This window comes from Bos indicus, chromosome 12 (genome assembly GCF_029378745.1).
Source record: "Bos indicus isolate NIAB-ARS_2022 breed Sahiwal x Tharparkar chromosome 12, NIAB-ARS_B.indTharparkar_mat_pri_1.0, whole genome shotgun sequence".
Taxonomy (NCBI): domain Eukaryota; kingdom Metazoa; phylum Chordata; class Mammalia; order Artiodactyla; family Bovidae; genus Bos; species Bos indicus.
The window spans coordinates 21,322,219-21,341,060 of record NC_091771.1 but is presented as its reverse complement, the minus strand read 5'-3'; the positions used below and the strand labels follow the sequence as shown (position 1 = coordinate 21,341,060).

At 41.1% G+C, this 18,842-nt stretch overlaps 2 protein-coding genes across 10 annotated transcripts in view; one reads left to right on the top strand and one right to left on the bottom strand.

Annotated features, from left to right (window-relative positions):
* Positions 1–6,148, top strand: part of NEK5 (NIMA related kinase 5) — a 65,145-nt gene extending 58,997 nt beyond the window's left edge. For all 9 annotated transcript variants that reach the window (XM_070800145.1, XM_070800143.1, XM_070800142.1 and 6 more), the window contains 2 exons: positions 2,676–2,772; positions 3,472–6,148. In XM_070800145.1, the coding sequence (XP_070656246.1) occupies positions 2,676–2,772; positions 3,472–3,742 (368 nt within the window). In that variant the 3' untranslated portion in view covers positions 3,743–6,148. The remainder of the gene's footprint in view (positions 1–2,675; positions 2,773–3,471) is intronic.
* Positions 6,149–6,615: 467 nt separating this feature from the next.
* Positions 6,616–18,738, bottom strand: ALG11 (ALG11 alpha-1,2-mannosyltransferase). Its single transcript, XM_019971334.2, has 4 exons — positions 18,552–18,738; positions 15,373–15,603; positions 11,766–12,697; positions 6,616–9,308 (listed from the first exon to the last, which is right to left on the bottom strand). The coding sequence occupies exons 1-4, from the start codon at positions 18,593–18,595 to the stop codon at positions 9,016–9,018; spliced, it is 1,500 nt and encodes a 499-aa protein (XP_019826893.1). The 5' UTR covers positions 18,596–18,738; the 3' UTR covers positions 6,616–9,015.
* Between the last annotated feature and the right edge of the window lie 104 nt (positions 18,739–18,842).

Here is an 18,842-nt window from a genome sequence, read left to right as displayed (position 1 = left end):
GGGTGTGGAGAAAAGGGAACCTTCTTACACTGTTGGTGGGAATGCAAACTAGTATAGCCACTATGGAGAACAGTGTGGAGATTCCTTAAAAAACTGGAAATAGAACTGCCTTACGACCCAGCAATCCCACTGCTGGGCATACACACCGAGGAAACCAGAAGGGAAAGAGACACGTGTACCCCAATGTTCATGGCAGCACTGTTTATAATAGCCAGGACATGGAAGCAACCTAGATGTCCATCAGCATTTGAATGGATAAGAAAGCTGTGGTACATATACACAATGGAGTATTACTCAGCCATTAAAAAGAATACATTTGAATCAGTTCTAATGAGGTGGATGAAACTGGAGCCTATTATACAGAGTGAAGTAAGCCAGAAGGAAAAACACCAATACAGTATACTAACGCATATATATGGAATTTAGAAAGATGGTAACGATAACCCTGTATACGAGACAGCAAAAGAGACACTGATGTATAGAACAGGCTTATGGACTCTGTGGGAGAGGGAGAGGGTGGGAAGATTTGGGAGAATGGCATTGAAACATGTGAAATGTCATGTATGAAACGAGATGCCAGTCCAGGTTCAAAAAAAAAAAAAAAAAAGATCCAGGAGGTTTACATGCTTCAGAAGCAGCTTGTCAGAACACAGAAAAAAAAAAAAAAAGAGGAAGAGAGGGAGAAAACACACATGATACTCAATTTAAGTATAGTACGTTTGTCTAAACCATGCATTTCTTAAAAGACCAATGGAATGAGAGGAAATGGTAGAAAAGAAGTGGACTCTGAAACCAGGAAACCTGTGTTCAGAGTTTCCCTGTTCTAGACAGTGTGGGCTCAGTGCAGACCACTTCTTGTCTGCAGTAAATTTATTAATGTCCAAAGGTTTATTGCCTGTTGTGGGGGTTGGAAGCTAGGGGTATGGCATTTACTATCCTATAGTATCTTGAAACATTCCTCCAGTCTAATAGTTTATGCTTCTAGGTATTTTTATGCACTAACTGTTCTCCCATCTCTTTGCCTGGTATTGTGATAGATGTAGTAAAAACCCAACATCAGTGAGATTCTATCCCCTACTAAAAAGAAAAAAAAAAGAGTTCCAACTTTGTTCACAAACCATATGCTCTCATTTCTTATTACTGCATGTAGTTGGGCTCCTTGTAAAGATGCCGTTTATATAGGAAATTTAAGCAAGACAACAGAATTCTGAAAAATCTGAAAACTACCATAAAACCTATGAAAAAATATAGTCACGATGCTTATTTTCCCCCCCTGTTCTTTGACCAGAAGGTTGACTTGTAATTATTTCTTCTCACCTTTGTTATGTCATCATACTCTTTATTTATGTTTTTCCCACTCCCTCTTTTATCCCTCACAAACAACCGAGGATTGAACTTATCTAACTGTATAAACATGTGCACCCGTGTCCCCGAGGCTGTGTGTAAAAAAAAAAAAAAAACTGGAAATAGAACTGCCTTATGACCCAGCAATCCCACTGCTGGGCATACACACCGAGGAAACCAGAAGGGAAAGAGACACGTGTACCCCAATGTTCATGGCAGCACTGTTTATAATAGCCAGGACATGGAAGCAACCTAGATGTCCATCAGCATTTGAATGGATAAGAAAGCTGTGGTACATATACACAATGGAGTATTACTCAGCCATTAAAAAGAATACATTTGAATCAGTTCTAATGAGGTGGATGAAACTGGAGCCTATTATACAGAGTGAAGTAAGCCAGAAAGAAAAACACCAATACAGTATACTAACGCATATATATGGAATTTAGAAAGACGGTAACGACAACCCTGTAATGAGACAGCAAAAGAGACACAGATGTATAGAACAGTCTTTTGGACTCTGTGGGAGAGGGAGAGGGTGGGATGATCTGGGAGAATGGCATTGAAACATGTATATCATATATGAAACGAATCGCCAGTCCAGGTTTGATGCAGGATACAGGATCCTTGGGGCTGGTGCAGTGGGATGAACCAGAGGGATGGTATGGGGAGGGAGGAGGGAGGGGGGTTCAGGATGGGAACACGTGTATACCTGTGGCAGATTCATGTTGATGTATGGCAAAACCAATACAAAGTAAAACAAAACAAAACAAAACAAAAAAACAGTGAAGCGTGGTCCAATAATGTTAGCAGGCTTCCCAGGTGGCGCTCGTGGTGAAGAATCTGCCTGCCCATGCAGGAGATGCAGTAGACAGGGGTTTGATCCCTGGGTCGGAGAGATGCCCTGGAGCAGGCAATGGCAACCCACTCCAGTATTCTTGCCTGGAAAATTCTGTGGGCAGAGGAGCTGGATGGGCTACAGTCCATGGGGCTGCAAAGACATGACTGAGCATAAATGTTGGCAAGTCTTACATTTTTACAAGATCTCCTTAAATTTTCTATACAAAGCTTCTACCCCGAAAGTGGGGTTAGTTTGTCTCTTCATCTCTGATCATTATTCCATTCACTTCCTTTTTCTTCTCTTGTTGTGTTGCCTACTACTTTCAGTACAACGTGGAATAGTTGCTGTCCATTGTTATCTTATTCTCTGCTTTAATGGAATTATTCAAAGGTTTTACCATTGTGGCTGATTTCAATATAGAACTCTAGGTGCATGCCCCTCACGAGGTGTACAGCCTGGGATGCTTTAATCTCTGTCATTTATTTAACAGTCGGACCACTGAAAGAAGATAAGGGGAAGGTGGAAGTGGCCTCTGACATTGAAATAGATGCAGAACCACCAGATCCAAGATCTGATGACGATGATACGTAAGTAGATCATTCACAGAGGCCTACATGAAGCACAGAATATAGTAAAAATGGTAAAAAGTTAAAATGCTGCTGTCGAGGCATCAAAGACGGCCTCAAAGACCCAGCTGAGACCAGTGTGTGTGTGTGTGTGTGTGTGTGTGTGTGTGTGCGCGCGCGCGCGCGCACACGCATGTGAGTTGCTCAGTCGTGTCCCAATTTCTACCCTTTCAGAATGGGTGGGTCTCTGGGTAGTAGCTGTGAGACCCTGGGCACCTTTTCAAAATCTCTTTGAGCCCAGCTTCTTTGTAAATTGATGATGATAATGTCTACCTCAAGTATTATTATTAGATGAAACACAGTACATGTGAAGTGCTTTAGGGCAGTGACTGGCATATAGGAAGTGCTCAATATATGGCAGACATTTCGTTATCTTTTTTCTCTTCCTGCCTCTTCTTTTAAACGTAAGAGTTTAATAGATATTAATAAATATCATAAAGGTTGTAGAACACAGTTCCAGCTTAACAAAATATTGATTCTCCCAACACTGGATGTTAATCATCCTAAGAAAAACCAAACTGATAAACAGTTTATTACCTGGGTGAAAAAGCAACTTTAATATTGCTCAGTTGGGGAGTGGGGCTTAAGAAGAGACACGTTTTAACGTCTTCATCAGTGTTTTGATACCACAAGGTATATTTTTACTGTTTATTTTTTCAGAAATTTTGAAGAATCTGAAGATGAATTGAGAAATGAAGTAGTAGAATCTCTGGAAAAACTAGCTACTTTCAATGAGGCAGAAAAAAGAGAAGAGGTTTCTAGTTCTTCTAAAGATGCTGGAAACTTAGAAGAAACAGAGGGGATAGGCATGCAGAAATATTCAGAATTAAATGAAGGTTTGGAGAGTATTTTTATTCCATCGGATGACAAAATTTGTATTGGTGATGAAGATCAAGGAATATCAACCAACAGTCAAAATATTCAACTGTGATCGTTGAACTTTTTCTTAAATGATGTTTGTATGTGTTATAGTGTCTCTTTGGGAACAAGTCATAAATATTCATTTATTGTAAGGGTTTTCAGTAATCCCAAGGCTTTATTAGTTTTTCTCTCATTTAGACAGTGGGACTAACTTTTGAATGTAGAAATTCTTATTTTTACTTTAACATTCCTATTAAGAAATCTTTCAGATTATGTATGTGGTCGGCATAGTAACGTGACTCTCCCCACCCCAAGCACACCCAAAGATGTGAATATATTTTTACCTGGCAAAGGGAAATTAACATTGCAGGTGGAATTAAGATTCCTAACCAGCTAACCTTAAATAGGGAGGTTATCTTGGATTATTCTGATGGGCTCAGTGTCAGCACAAGAGTCTCTGAAGGTGGAAGAGAAAGCGAACCAGAGGTGGCAGCTGAGAGGGTTCAGCTCTATCCTGCCAGCTTTGAAGATGGAGGAAGGGGCCTCATGCCAAGGAATGCAGGCAGCCTCTCTAGACGCTGGAAAAGCTTTCACCCCAAAAGCCTGCCAAAGGAATGCAGCCCTGCCAACACCTTGATTTTAGCCTCATTAAATTTTGAACTGTGGTGTTGGAGAAGACTCTTGAGAGTCCCTTGGACTGCAAGGAGATCCAACCAGTCCATTCTAAAGGAGATCAGCCCTGGGTGTGCTTTGGAAGGAATGATGCTAAAGCTGAAACTCCAGTACTTTGGCCACCTCATGCCAAGAGTTGACTCATTGGAAAAGACTCTGATGCTGGGAGGGATTGGGGGCAGGAGGAAAAGGGGACGACAGAGGATGAGGTGGCTGGATGGCATCACCAACTCGATGGACGTGATTTTTGAGTGAACTCTGGGAGTTGGTGATGGACAGGGAGGCCTGGCATGCTGCAGTTCATGGGGTCGCAAAGAGTCGGACACGACTGAGAGACTGAACTGAACTGAAATCCATTTTAGACTTCTGACTGATGGAACTATAATACATTTTTGTTGTTTTAACTAAGTTTGTGGTCATTTGTTTTTGGTGATAGAAAACTAATATACAGACTCATTTAAAATAAACTGTTATTTTATAAAACCATGATTTCTGACATTTCTTAGGGTATACTGAATATGCTTTTTTGAAGCTGATGTTGACACTGATGGAATTAAGTAACTGAGCAAGGAGAGGAATTGTGTACCAAATAATCATTTTAGTGTCTCATTGAATTATTTTCTAATAGTTTCAAATGTATAAACTTCTGGAAAGCAGGAACTATGTCTGGTCTTTATTTCTCATGATGGTATTTTTTATATATAGTGGTTAGCCCAGTGCCAGAAATGTTTAATTGAAAAAACTAATACAATTTCTTATTAAGACTGTAAGCTCTTTGAGACAGGAACCTAGACTTCAACTTTTTTTTTGTATTAATTATAACAATCCCAGTGTTGAACATATGTCTGGAGCTTAGTAGATAGTCTGATTTATTGTATCTGCTGTTATGAAGAACAGAGTGGTTATAGCTAAGTGGTAGACTCCTGACCGTAATATCTGGTCTTTAATGAAAGTAAAACTAAAATGGCACATCGATACCTTGCTGAACCAAGAAAACAGAGAAACTATTGATCAGACCTGCATGTCTTCAGAACTGTTAGAAAATTCATGTGTCTCAGTAACTATGTATGAATCTATCAACTTGATCATTCTTTACATGATACCAAGTATATCAACCCTTAACTTCCCTTCTAAGTGTCTTGTAATAGTCATGTGTGATCCAAGTGAGCACACAGCAGTAGACTACTGGAACTGATGCTTCTCTAAAGCCAAGGGCGGCCTTAATTAGGGTGGGTAATTAGGGTTAGAAAGAGGGTAAGAATCAGCAGATGAATGGTAAATCATAAGGGCATAATTTGACTCTAGAAATATGCACAGCTTCTTGCTGTGGTTTAATGGATGTAACTTAAAAATTTTTTTTTACTATAGTTGTTTTACAATGTTGTTTACTATACTTGTTTTACAATGTTTTCTGCTGTCCAGCAAAGTCAATCAGCTATACCTATACATAAATCCACTCTTTTTAAGATTTTTTTCCCATATAGGTCATTGTAGAGTACTGAGTAGAGTTCCCTGTGCTATACGGTAGGTTCTCATTAGTTATCTGTATTTCATATACAGTGGTGTGGAAAGTAACTTTTTCATTGTACCCATTGACAGATTTAGCAGACACACTTTCACTTATTCATATCATAGTTCTGGAGTCTAGGGTACATTGTGGAGTCTATATACATTGTGTATAATTAAATACACAAATATTCTGAAAGCACTGATCATCACACTGGCCCCTATCGCGTAATTTTGTCTAGAATATGACTTTGGAAATCATCCTGGAAATTATTAAAGTGTGTGAAGCTCTGCAGTATTTTACAGGTCTGAAATATTCATTAAAAAAATCTATTAAACCTACAACCTACTTTTCTTGTGGGTACATGAGACAAGACAGTTTTTGTTTTGCCTTTAAAAACTTTTTTTCTTTAAAAAATATTCTTGGCATGGGTAGCTGGAAATAGTGGTGGTGGTTTATTCGCTAAGTTGTGTCTGACTCTTGCAACCCCATGGACTGTAGCCTGCCAGGTTCCTCTCCATCCATGGGATTCTCCAGGCAAGAATACTGGAGTGGGCTGCCATTTCAGTAGGTAATAAAGAATTCACAACTGAGAGACTATGTGAGGGGTGGGAGACTATGTGAACTGGGAGACTATAAAGGTGCCATACTGGGAAAAGAAAGTAATAAAACCACTTCTTTCAATCATATTTAGATACAGATAGATTTTGTATCTATTAAATCTATATCATATTTAAGATACAACTAGATTACTATACAAAGAATATGTTAATATGGTTTATTATGCACAACTAGAAATGTGAATCACCAGTGCTGTGGGTTCAAAACAGCATGTTTGGACCACTGAAAAGCAACATCATATAGGAATTAAAAGTCACTCCGTTTCCCCACACAGACAGTAGCTGATATACTGCTTTGTCATTCTTCATATCAGGTATTCAGAAACAAACGTTTAATACTGCGCTAGGAACACTGAGAGAGAACCTACTAACATATGCACATTATAGTTTCAGTGATATGTTTGTGATAAATGAAAATCATTTTGAAGAAATGAGTTTAAATAATATTTTGTGAAATTTCAGAATCCTTTCTTCCTTTACTATATCCTCTACTTTTGCTCTGTCCATTTTCTCTTTAGTCCCATGGTTTTCCTTGGGTAGATGGGTAGGCTGAGTGGGCAATGGTCATGGATGTTATCTCAAAGAAGAGCTATAAGGGAAGAAAAAGCACTGAGCTTTTTGCATCCAAGTGGTAATCCTGATTTTGTCGTTAACCAGCTCTGGGATGCGGACGGAACTGAAGTTCTTCACCTTGCTCCTGTCTGTAAATTTGAAAATAAGAGAAACGAGACTAGAGAATTTGTAGGGCTCCTTCCAGCTCCAGTTCCAGCACAAGGCCACTCTGGTACGTCACCATCCCTGGGCTCTGTTTTGGTGCTTTTTGGTCTGATGACAGAAGACGGCCAGCAGACAACACATCAACGATGTAACTGGGAGGAGATAATGAAGCTGGCTGGTTCCGTGAATGGACAAGAGGCGACTGGAAACGAAAAGTTTACCTCTTTCACATGCCTCTAAGACAAAGATGTGTCAGACTGTGAAGGAGGTCAATTCACTGAACCAGAAGGAACTGACTGTGTGTGGGGCAAATGCTGAAAGTTGTAGCTCTCAATAACCATATCTGCACACACATATATTCATTTTTCCATGCTAGTTATCAGTTATTCAGGATAGAAGTCCTGTTAAATTATACTGATTCCTAGTTACTGGCTTAGTAACAAGAATTTACCTAGGGTCATAATGCACTGATAAAGATAGGAGTACAGAAGACATTTACCACATATTGTTACCTTTAATTCAAGTAACTTTGTAATTTTTAAAGTACTTTCACATACCTTCTGTGTTTTGTGTTTTCATTACAATTATGAAAGGCAGGAGGACAGCCAATACATCTCCAGGTTACAGGGAAAGAAGCTGAGACTCAGAAAAATTAGGAAGCAGCTTTTGCGGCAAAAGGTCAGATGTTTGTAGATGATGAAGCTGAGGTCAGGTCCAGCTACTCTCCCTGCTAGTCCAGTACTCTATGCAAACTGCCACCTAGTCACCTTACAATGCATGATGCTGATTACAGAGACTGTGGGGATGGCTCCCCATCTTACATCATCACCATCTGAAAAACAACTTATTGAGATGTTCTGACTCAGACCTCTTAAATGACTTTAAAAAGCTGACTTCTAGCCTCTGGGATGTGAAAATGGTAAGGGATAATGAGAGGGCTGTAAAAACACACTGACAGCACTAAAGAGAAAATTATTTTTACAAGTACCTAGTGATGGAAAGGGTTACTTACACGCCCAGGCACAGCCACAGAGCAACCACAGTCAGCCTGTCTTTTGACTATCTGCTTTTAGAACATGATTAAGCCTGCTGAAAATTTTTGTTCTTTTAAGAGGATCATTAGAGGTATTCAAAAGTTTATCCACAATATTGTTTGAATTTAAATGTACCAGAACTTTTTTATGTTCCCAACATATCAGAACAATTCTAAAGTACTAATCAATTATTAGTCATCCATTGTTTTTTTCAACATTTCTGTTTTTTCTAAAGGGAAATCTTCTTTCCCGGTTTCTAAAGTAACCTGACAAATAGAATTTTTAAAATAATGGATTATACCAAAATTAAAACTGTTTATTTTCTTTCAGAATTTGAGCCCAAACCCTAATCTAAAATTTTTACATTTAAACTATATAAGGTTACCTTTCCCATTTAGGTAACTTTGCCTTTTTCCATTGAAATAAATACCTTGGCTATATGTACATACTGCTGAGGGCCTTGCTTATGGATAAGCAAGGGCCTTGCATAAGGATCAATTCAGTTCAGTTGCTCAGTTGTGTCCGACTCTTTGCGACCCCATGGACTGCAGCACGCCAGGCCTCCCTGTCCATCACCAGCTCCCAGAGTTTACTCAAACTCATGTTCACTGAGTCGGTGATGCCATCCAACCATCTCATCCTCTGTCGTCCCCTTCTCCTCCTGCCCTCAATCTTTCCCAGCATCAGGGTCTTTTCAAAAGAGTCAGGATAAGACTAACCTTATCACAACAAGGAATGAGTTTAGAAAAGTATTAACATATGAAAGTATCTAACCATTTTATACAAAACATCTTTAATTTGTACAGGTGTGGCATTTTTGGAATAATCGTTCCACAGACGATAGGAATGCCACTTCAAACTCCTGATCGGAGAATCTGCTTACGGATGCACGGGCACTGTTTCTGATTTGGAGCCTCTGTTCTGCAGACATGGAAAGAATATGGGCCATAGTCTCAGCATAGCCCTCTTCACTTTCAGCCAGGAACCCTGTCCTCTCGCCGTGGTGAGGAACAACGATGTCAAGCTTCGGGCCCCCCGAATTGTGTGCGAGGACAATCATGCCAGCTGCCATACACTCAACAATTCCTGAGGAACAGAAATCAAGTCTTTTAAGTCTCTGAATGTGCTCATAATAACAAGGACGAGCAGAATCCTTTACAATTTCAAGACTTGAGCAATTTAATTAAATGTCTGTGTCTTTCCAAATTTACTCATTTAACTTCTCTGGTGCAAAATAAAATCTAAGTTTTTCAGTTTTCAAGGCTTCACAATAATGCTGCTTTGTTCTTTATTAAAACCGACAAGTAGACACAGGAATTGTCTAAAAAAAAAACTACTGCAGATAATAAAACAAAGAAGACTGGAGAACGTTATTAGCAAGATGGTAGATAATAGATATTAAAAGATAAAAGGGGTTAAAAAAAGATTAAAAAAAACCCCCAATATGTTAAGAGTTCAAATTACAGCACTAGGAGAAAAAAAGGAAAAAAGTAAGCCATCTTAGTGACACATTCTAAGTAAGGCTGGGGTTTATGTTACTGCTTGGATTTCTGGCAAATTTGAGAGAACTGTGCGCCCAAAAGCAGCACTGAACTACATCAAAGTTTTGGTTAGTCTCTGCCAATGACATAGCTGAGGACATAAACCTGGCCTGCCTTTCTTACCCGTTTCTAGAGAGAACTAAGCCCTTCAGCAAATGATTGAGGTGATTGCTTTCTTACTTCAAAGGAGGGTACAGAGCTGCTATCATCCCAGCCACATGGGAGAGAAATGGAACCACCATAACTCTCTTCAACACTGGTGAATCTCTACAGAACAGAATCTTCTGCTAATGATTTGATCTGAACTCTCATTTGAAAAATATGAATTACACCATTCTCTGTTCAAAGCTGGGTACCATTCCTCTGTACTTAGACAAAGTCTTAGAGACTTTGACCTAATCAGTTTTACTCTCTCCAGAAACTTCCACTGCTCCCTCTCTACTGGCCCTCCCTATCAGCACTTAAGCTAGTTCAAACTCGTAAAAGCACAGTCCCCTGTGAGCAAGTGCACACACACTCACCCCTCTCTCCAGGTCACACGTCCTCCCCTGGCACTCTCTCTCCTTCCATCTCTGTTTTGCAGACAGCTTGGGGCCAGTGTGGTCTGAGCTCACCAGCTCTGCCGGCTTGCCAGCACTCAGGGCTCCCTCACCGCCCCCTGGCCTCTGCCCACTGCTGCACTGACACCGCTCTCATCCATGGTGAAGCCCACCATGTCTTCATCTCGCCCAGCATCTCAGCAGCACTGAACCCTTCGCTGTTCTCCTTCTCCCCTCAACCCTCTCCTCCTGTGGTTTCTGCCTGGCTTTCCCCTCCTTGTCCTTCGCTGGCCGCTCTTCTGCCAACTTGTGACCTGTCGCTGTAACACTACAGGCAGCCTCTCACTCTCCAGACTCTCCTATGCCATCCCGGCCACAGCCACAGGGCTGCGGTCACTCACTGGACAGCTCCTCACTCTGCGTTCCCAGGTCAGGCCCCTGTCCTTCCCTCAGACTCACACAGGCTACAGCTGCCGGACACACACTCACACGCCCCACAGCCAACTCCCACTCCACGCGCTGGAGACTCAGCGCCTCACGGGCCTCTGCTCTCAGCTGCCTCTCTGGGTGAAAGTCTCCACCCATCACACGGCTGTCCAAACCCAACACCTGAGGCCGTTCCAATGATAGCATCAAAGAATAAAAGAACCAAAAGAATAAAAGAACCACCAGAATCAACAAAAGAATCCAAAGTGACTGGGAGAGCCCACCTGGGGACAGGGGTTCTCGGCTCCTGGAGCACAACAGGATCACCTGAGGGGCTTTACCAAATCTCCACCTGCGCCCACCCAGGGATCCTGATGTGGGCCCTGGGTGGGGGGCTAGGATGAGGTCCAGGGATCTGAACCAGCACACAGATGGGGTGAAGTGTGGAGAGAAATGCGGGAGTTAAGAGCAGGCGCTGTCTGGATTAGAATCTGCCCTCTTCTTTTACTGTGGGACTGGGCAAGTTCTAAACCCTCTCTGTGCCATTGATAAGATGGAAATAACCATAATACCTATCCAGTAAAGTTCTAGAGAGGATTAAATCTGATAATACTTTTAAGACCTTGAAAGTAACCACCATAGAGTGAGTGGTCAAAAAATATTATCATTGGTTAAATGTTTTGTGTTAGTCGCTCAGTCACGTGACTCTTTGTGACCCCATGGACTGTAGCCCACAAGGCTCCTCGGTCCAAGGAATTCTCCAGGCAAGAATACTGGAGTGGGTTGCCATGCCCTTCTCCAGGAGATCTTTCTGACCCAGGGATCAAACCCAGGTCTCCCGCACTGTGGGCAGATTCTTTAACGTCTGAGCCACCAGGGAATATGTTTTACAGGGTCTCAAATGAGGAAAACAAACTTGGTGGACTCCGGGAAGAGACTGAGGACTGGATGAAATCAGAGTACTATTATTTTTTCAAAACCACCGAAAATGTGTTATCTCATCACACCATCACAAATTGTTTAGAGCACAAACTCACCAATCCCAAAATGCTCATTCCACATAGTATGCAGACCAACTGTTGCTTCAGACAAGTAATTCTTTAACTCATCAAACGGAATGTTTATTTTAAATTCCACATCTTCTTGAACTCCAAGGTCCTCAGCAAGCCTTCTCAGTTGGTTTACCCTGAGTTCATCATCTTGGTTACGACAACCTCCAATGAGCACAAGTTTAAGTGGAGGAAGAGATTCACTCTCCTTCTTATTCAACAACTTAGCAAAGGCTCTGATCTGCAAAGGATGGTTCTTTTCAGGCCTGAACTGGCCAATCGAAACCAGTAAGTGTTCTGAGGTTGCCTTCTCTTCATGTAAGGGAAGATCCAAGAATGTCTGCACATCACAAGGTGGATAAACAATATTAGTGCAGTTCCCAACCTTCCACAGTGACAGAATATGGTTCAGTGTCCAAGAAGAATTGACCATGACGATGTCACTGCAAGAACCAACAAGCCCATACATAAAAGCAAATAAATAGTAGTAGATGAGCTTTACTTTGCTGAGAAAAGGATTCCTGGTAATGAAGGCTGCGTTGTTAAATCCCACATTCTGATTCTTCACGACGGAGAGCATGTCAGTGCTGATGGTGGGGTAATGAACATAGCTTCCAACTCGGCAACCACCTAGATACTTAAACAGAGGAAGTGTGAAAGCGTAGCCCATTGAATCAATGTAAACATCGGGAACACACTGCATCAGAGCTTCCCAGCCCAGGAAAATGGATCCCAGACTTTGGCCCAGCAGTGTGAAATGAGGATAGAGTGAATCTTCCACAAGGTAGCGCTTCCTTAAGAAAACAAACTTCACTGGGCGAGTTAACCTGATGTTAAATCTTCTGAACGCGCCTTCCAGTATCTGTTGGCCACTGACGTCGGCATCGCCAGTGTAAACAACATAAAGTGCTTCTGGATACCTAAAATAAGGTAAGAATTTCAGTCGTTTAGGTGCAAACAAGCAAAATCATTTTTCTCATGATTGTAAAGACTCTTATTTTCAGACTAAAAAAAATGTTTTCCACTGATTTTATGACTCCACTCTACCTGGGTCTTTCACTGCCCTATAATTAAAACATTAGTCTTCCAAAGGAAACTTCTAGTTCTTTGCTATTCCCTCTACTAAGAGTTTTGCATATAGCAGACATCAACAAAATAGCTGATTTATGAATGAGGCATTTTCATTCTTAAGAAATGTTCAAAAATGTTATTTTGACAACTTTCTCAGTATTAAAATGGTGATTTAGCCTGTGCTCAGTCACGTTCAACTCTTTGCGACCTCAAGGACTATAGCCTGCCAGGCTCCCCTGTCCATGAAATTTTCCAAGCAAGAATACTGGAGTAGGTTGCCATTTCCTTCTCCAGGGGATCTTCCTGAACCAGGAATAGAACCCACATCTCCTGCATTGTCAAGAGGATTCTTTACCACTGAGCCGGTAATGAAATATTAATAAAATATTCATAAACAAGAGTTAACATTCACGAAAGGTAGTTAACATTCACTAAAAGCATCTTTGAGGAGGGCATGGCAACCCACTGCAGTATTCTTGCCTAGAGAATCCCCACTGATAGAAGAGCCTACAGTCCATGAGGCTGCAAAGTCAGACAGGACTGAGCAACTGGGCACTGCACAGCACAAAGGTATCTTTAGATAGGATCATAAACGCTAAAGCATTACTCAGGGATTTTTTTTTTTTTTGGTCTCATCATTTCTTTATTTTTAACTTTTTATTTTGTACTTGGGTACAGCTAATTAACAATGCTGTGACAGTTCCAAATGAACAGTGAAGGGACTCAGCCATACAAACACATATATCCATTCTCCCCCAAACTCTGCTCCCATCCAGGCCGCCATGTAACATTTACTCAGGGTTTTAATCTGAGAAATGCACAAAGGTTTTAAAAGCTGGGCCTTGAGCCTGCATCACAATTATATATAATGAAAATATAGAAAAATACCTTCTTGTGATTTTAACACTTTGGCCACACTCTGGTTGTGTTTACAATTATTCTGAGTCATACAGAGAATGGGGAGACTGAATGAAAATCCAGTGTCCTGGATCTCGTGTCAAGTCAGGAAAGATTTGTAGGAATTAACCAAGGAGAAACAGGTTGTTTCGGGAAAAAAAGGAACACTAGATGAAAAGGCAAGGAATCTTATAAAGGTATGTGCCCCGAGTTCAGTAGGCTGGAGCAAAGTATATTTGAGGGGGCTGGGGAGGGATGAGAGACAAAAAGTGGCAAGAGAAAGATGAAAAAGCATCTTCCATGTCGTACTCATTATTTGGACTTGTTCGTGTGTTAGTGAGTTGGAGGAGTAATAGGGGTCCTGGGGAGTACGCGTACAAATCTCATGACACTGGACCACTGCTCTCATGAGTTCAGCAATCCAGAGACAAGGCTAATGCACACTGTCCTGAGAGGAAAGAAGAGCATGGGCCAGAGCAGGGAAGGCTTCAAGGAGGTGGGAATTAATACAGGATTTAAGAAAATTATCTGCATTTAGGGAGTTATGGGAGATGGCAGAGGACACACAGAAATGGTGGCAAGAAGCCAAGATGGGGCTTAGCATTTGAGAAACAGAGAGCTGAGGGCATTACTCATGAGGACTTTGAAACTGAATGAAGGGCGTGTGCCAGGAAGTAGGGTCACCATGGAGAGATAACAGTCTTCCTTGTACGATGAAACAATAATGGAACCTGTGTTTTGCTATGTTTTTTCTTGTGGGACTGGAGTGGGGACAAGGAAGCCTAAAAAATTAAAAGATGTGTAAAACCAAATTCTTTCTATTAAATAACATGGTACCTTACTTAAGACTATCCAACTGGTAATGATATGAAAATCAGAATAGATGCTTTCATAGAGAATATTTGCTGTGTATCACAATTGACTAAAAGTATTCAGATTTAAAGTATTAAACACTTCATAGTATTTGGTCAATTTCTCTTTATTATTCAATCTCCTCCACATACTCTCCCAAGGTGACCAGTTATCCCCACTAAATTACGCCATAAAAGTGCAGATACTTTGTTTCTTTATCGTATCAATGGTAAAGATAAAATTCAATGGGATATTAAAAAAAGATTTATTTATTCATTTATTTTTGGTTCCACTGGGTCTTAGTTGCTGCACACGGGCTTCCTCTAGTTGTGGCTAGTTGGGGGGGGCTATTCTTCCTTGTGGTGAGTGGGCTTCTTATAGCAGCGGCTTCTCTTGTTGGAGAACACAGGCTGTAGGCACGTGGGCTTCAGTAATTGCGGTGTGGGGGCTCTACAGCACTGGCTCAGTAAGTTGTGGCACACAGGGCTTAGTTGCTCCACAGCATGTGAGAACTTCCCAGACCATGGGTTGAACCTGTGACCCCTGCACTGGCAAGCAGATTCTCAACCTCTAGACCACCTTCAATAGGATCTTTAAGATAGGTCGGCATATGAAAGAAGTGTTTCCTTGCTAAAGAACAATTTAAAAAAGGAATCCCTGGCTAGGAATGAGGTACTAGAAAAGAACACATTCTGGGTAATGATTTTTTAAAAATAATAATTTTTTAAAAGCCAGTAATAATATACCAAATTAGCTAAGGAAGATGCATACCTACTTTTTCTGTAGAGCCCTTAAGGCACACCATAACACTCTTTCTCCTCCTCCGCCAGCATTGCAGTATGGATGGAAAAATGCAATCACCGTTTGATTTTTCCCAGTTTTGCTAGATGACACTGACTTTTTCTTTCTCTGTAGCAGCAGTCGGATTCCCCAAAGGATAATAAGTAAACACACACACAAAGTTCCACATACAAATAGCCCGGGGAAGAGTAATGAATAAAAAAATCTGAAACGAGAGGGGAATGGTGAAAATGGATATCATGTCATTAAAAAATGGTCCTGATGAACCTATTTGCAGGGCAGCAATAGAGACAAAGACATACAGAACAGACTTGTGGACATAGCACAGGAAGGAGAGGGTGGGACAAATTGAGACAACAGTGAAACATATACTGGAGACGGAAATGGCAACCCACTCCAGTGTTCTTGCCTGGAGAATCCCAGGGATGGGGGAGCCTGGTGGGCTGCCGTCTATGGGGTTGCACAGAGCCGGACACGACTGATGCGACTTAGCGGCAGCAGCAGCAGTGAAACATATATGTTACCTATGTAAAACAGACAGCCAGTGGGAATTTGCTGTATGATCCAGGGAGCTCAACCCGGTGCTCTGTGACAACCTAGGAGGTGCGATGGGGTGGGAAGTAGAAGGGAGGTTCAAGCGGGAGAGGACATATGTATATGGATGGCTGATTCATGTATGGCAGAAACCAATACAACATTGTAAAGCAACTATCCTTCAATTAAAAATAAATAAATCAAGAAATAATAGGAAAAAATGAGAGGCTACAAATTGAAGTCTAGTTTCACATAACTGTTTTATATATTAATAGCAAAGTTTTATAGCTTGTGAGTCTAACAAAATACTCAGCTATTAAAATTCTAATGCTACAGAATATCTAATGTCAAAGGTGCAAGTCCCCTTTAATTCCACAGAGTGCTGGCAAGTCAATGCACTTTTTTTTTTAATTAGCAGTAAAAATCAATGTTGATCCACCTTTCTCCTAATTATTAAAGGATTAAAATAAATTTAATTATTAACCTAAACAAGATATGACTGGGAATGGCATCTGACTCCAAGATGACAACATGTAATCCAAAGAAATATGTCTTCCAAATGGTGAATATTCCACAGTTCAAAGTTTGGTGAGATACTAAATCATTTTTCTTCTCTCACTTCACCTCAAGTAGAACAATTTTTGAGGGAAGAGGAAATTTAGATGTCTCCAATTCTATTCTTTGGAAGGAATGATGTTAAAGCTGAAACTCCAGTACTTTGGCCACCTCATGCAAAGAGTTGCCTCATTGGAAAAGACTCTGATGCTGGGAGGGATTGGGGGCAGGAGGAGAAGGGGACGACAGAGGATGAGATGGCTGGATGGCATCACTGACTCGATGGACGTTGAGTCTGAGTGAACTCCGGGAGTTGGTGAAGGACAGGGAGGCCTGGCGTGCTGCGATTCATGGGGTCGCAAAGAGTTGGACACGACTGAGCAACTGAACTGAACTGAACTGAATTCTATTCTCAGTGATATGTCTGATCTGTTTACACGACCCTGAAACCACTGCTTCCCTACATGTTTCTGAACCTGTTACTTTTTTTTTTTTTTCTTAGCTGCCATGCAGCTTGGGGGATCCCTGAACACTTCCACAAAGTGGAAGTGCGGAGTCCTAACCACTGGACTGCCATGAAGTCCCAGTCACTTGTCTTCTTTGAAGCAAGAGTCAATTCCTTCATTTTCCAGAAAATACCTACTAAATACTGAGTCAAAGGAATCATGGTTTGTCTGTCAGTTGTTCTTCCAAATAAAAACTGTGTCCTCTAAAAAGAATGTCTACATCTAAAAAGAATGTCAACGTAGACAGTCATACAGGAGGTTATCCTTAAGACAACTATTTTACTCTGGTATGGAGAAGTGCTTTATGTGTTCAATCCATTTTGTCATATAGAATATTAGAAAGATATGTACTCAAGGGTTTAGATTTAACAAAATTAATAATTTTTACTGCTTCATCAAGGACATTTTAAAGAAAAACTGGCTTTATCAAGTGCATGGAGATGAAAAACACAATGACTAGTAGTACAGTTTGAGAACACTGCCTTGATTTGTGCTAAGTAGTGGTTTTATCCACCAAGACTTGTGCACTATCAGTGCAAATGTCAACAAAACAAAAACTGTGTCCTCTAAACATTATATCTTAACATTATATGAAAATAATTTTTACCTAGAGGAGTCGCTCAAAGGGTCTTAGGAACTCTCAGGTGCCTACAAACCACAATGAACCACAATTTAAGAATCACTGCTGGGAAGAATGGACAAAAGTTTGACAAAAGTGGTAAGACTGGCCACTTAACGTTTGGAATATCAGTTCATGAAAGCAATGTTATCTTAAATAGTTAGCTTTCCTTTCCCAGGACAAGACAAGAAGCTGTTTAATTTAAAATGTTGCTGACTCACAGAATCCAAAGATTTCCATGACATTTTCTTCAAATGATTTAAGTGGGAAAATAAATGTGATAGGATTTTCAAACCGAACTATTCAACTTACAATCAGAAAAAAATCATATTAATCACTAAAGTTAACCCAGTTCTTATGTTTTCAATCTGTTAGTTTCAAAGATACACATACAGGTTCTATTAAGAAATTTATCAAACATCCTACCGTATTTGTACATCAAAACTACCCACTTAGAATTTGCTTAAATATAACTAAAATGTGTCATTAAATATTTATTCATATTTAAGCACAAGACTTTAAAAAGGTAAGTGTAAAGGGCAAACTAAGACAACAGAAGATCCGGTTTCTTCACCAAAAAGAGCATGATAGAATGGAGAATGAATTCGTGGCTCAATCATAAAGGAAAATGAGGAACGAATATGAATAATTTATGACGGACTAATTGGAGCGAACACAAAAGAAAGGAAAAGCTAAAGCAAAGAGGGAAAGCGAGCTCTCAGAGAGCAGTGAGGCAGTGAAAGTAAACGCGGTAAACCGGGTCTTCAACTCAACCTCGTGTATCCACCAAGACCCCAAAGGGAATGCACACTGGCCTTGAGACAATAGCTTAAATTCATGACAAGGAAAGCCCCTGCCCGCACACATGAGTCGCAGTGGGCAGACACGTAGCACTTCAGTACCGAAAACGCCTGCGAGCCTACACCACCCGCTCCTCACCTCAATAACTCACACAAGCACCAACCCCTTTCAGCAGTCGCCATCTTCCGCCGACCCTCGAACTCAGGAAGCGTTTCGTCGTTCCTCTTCTCTATTGGCTCCTGAGGAACCTTGCGGCATTCCCCCCGCCCACACGGGGCCGACTGTGCACCTCAATTGGTTGCCGGTAGTAGCTTCCCACGACCCTCCAGCCAACAGAATCTCCAGGGGAGTGGACAAGTTTTCCGCGTGGCGTCCTGGGTCCCGGCCCCCTCGTGGGTGGAGCCGTAGGGGGAATTGGGCATGGGGAGG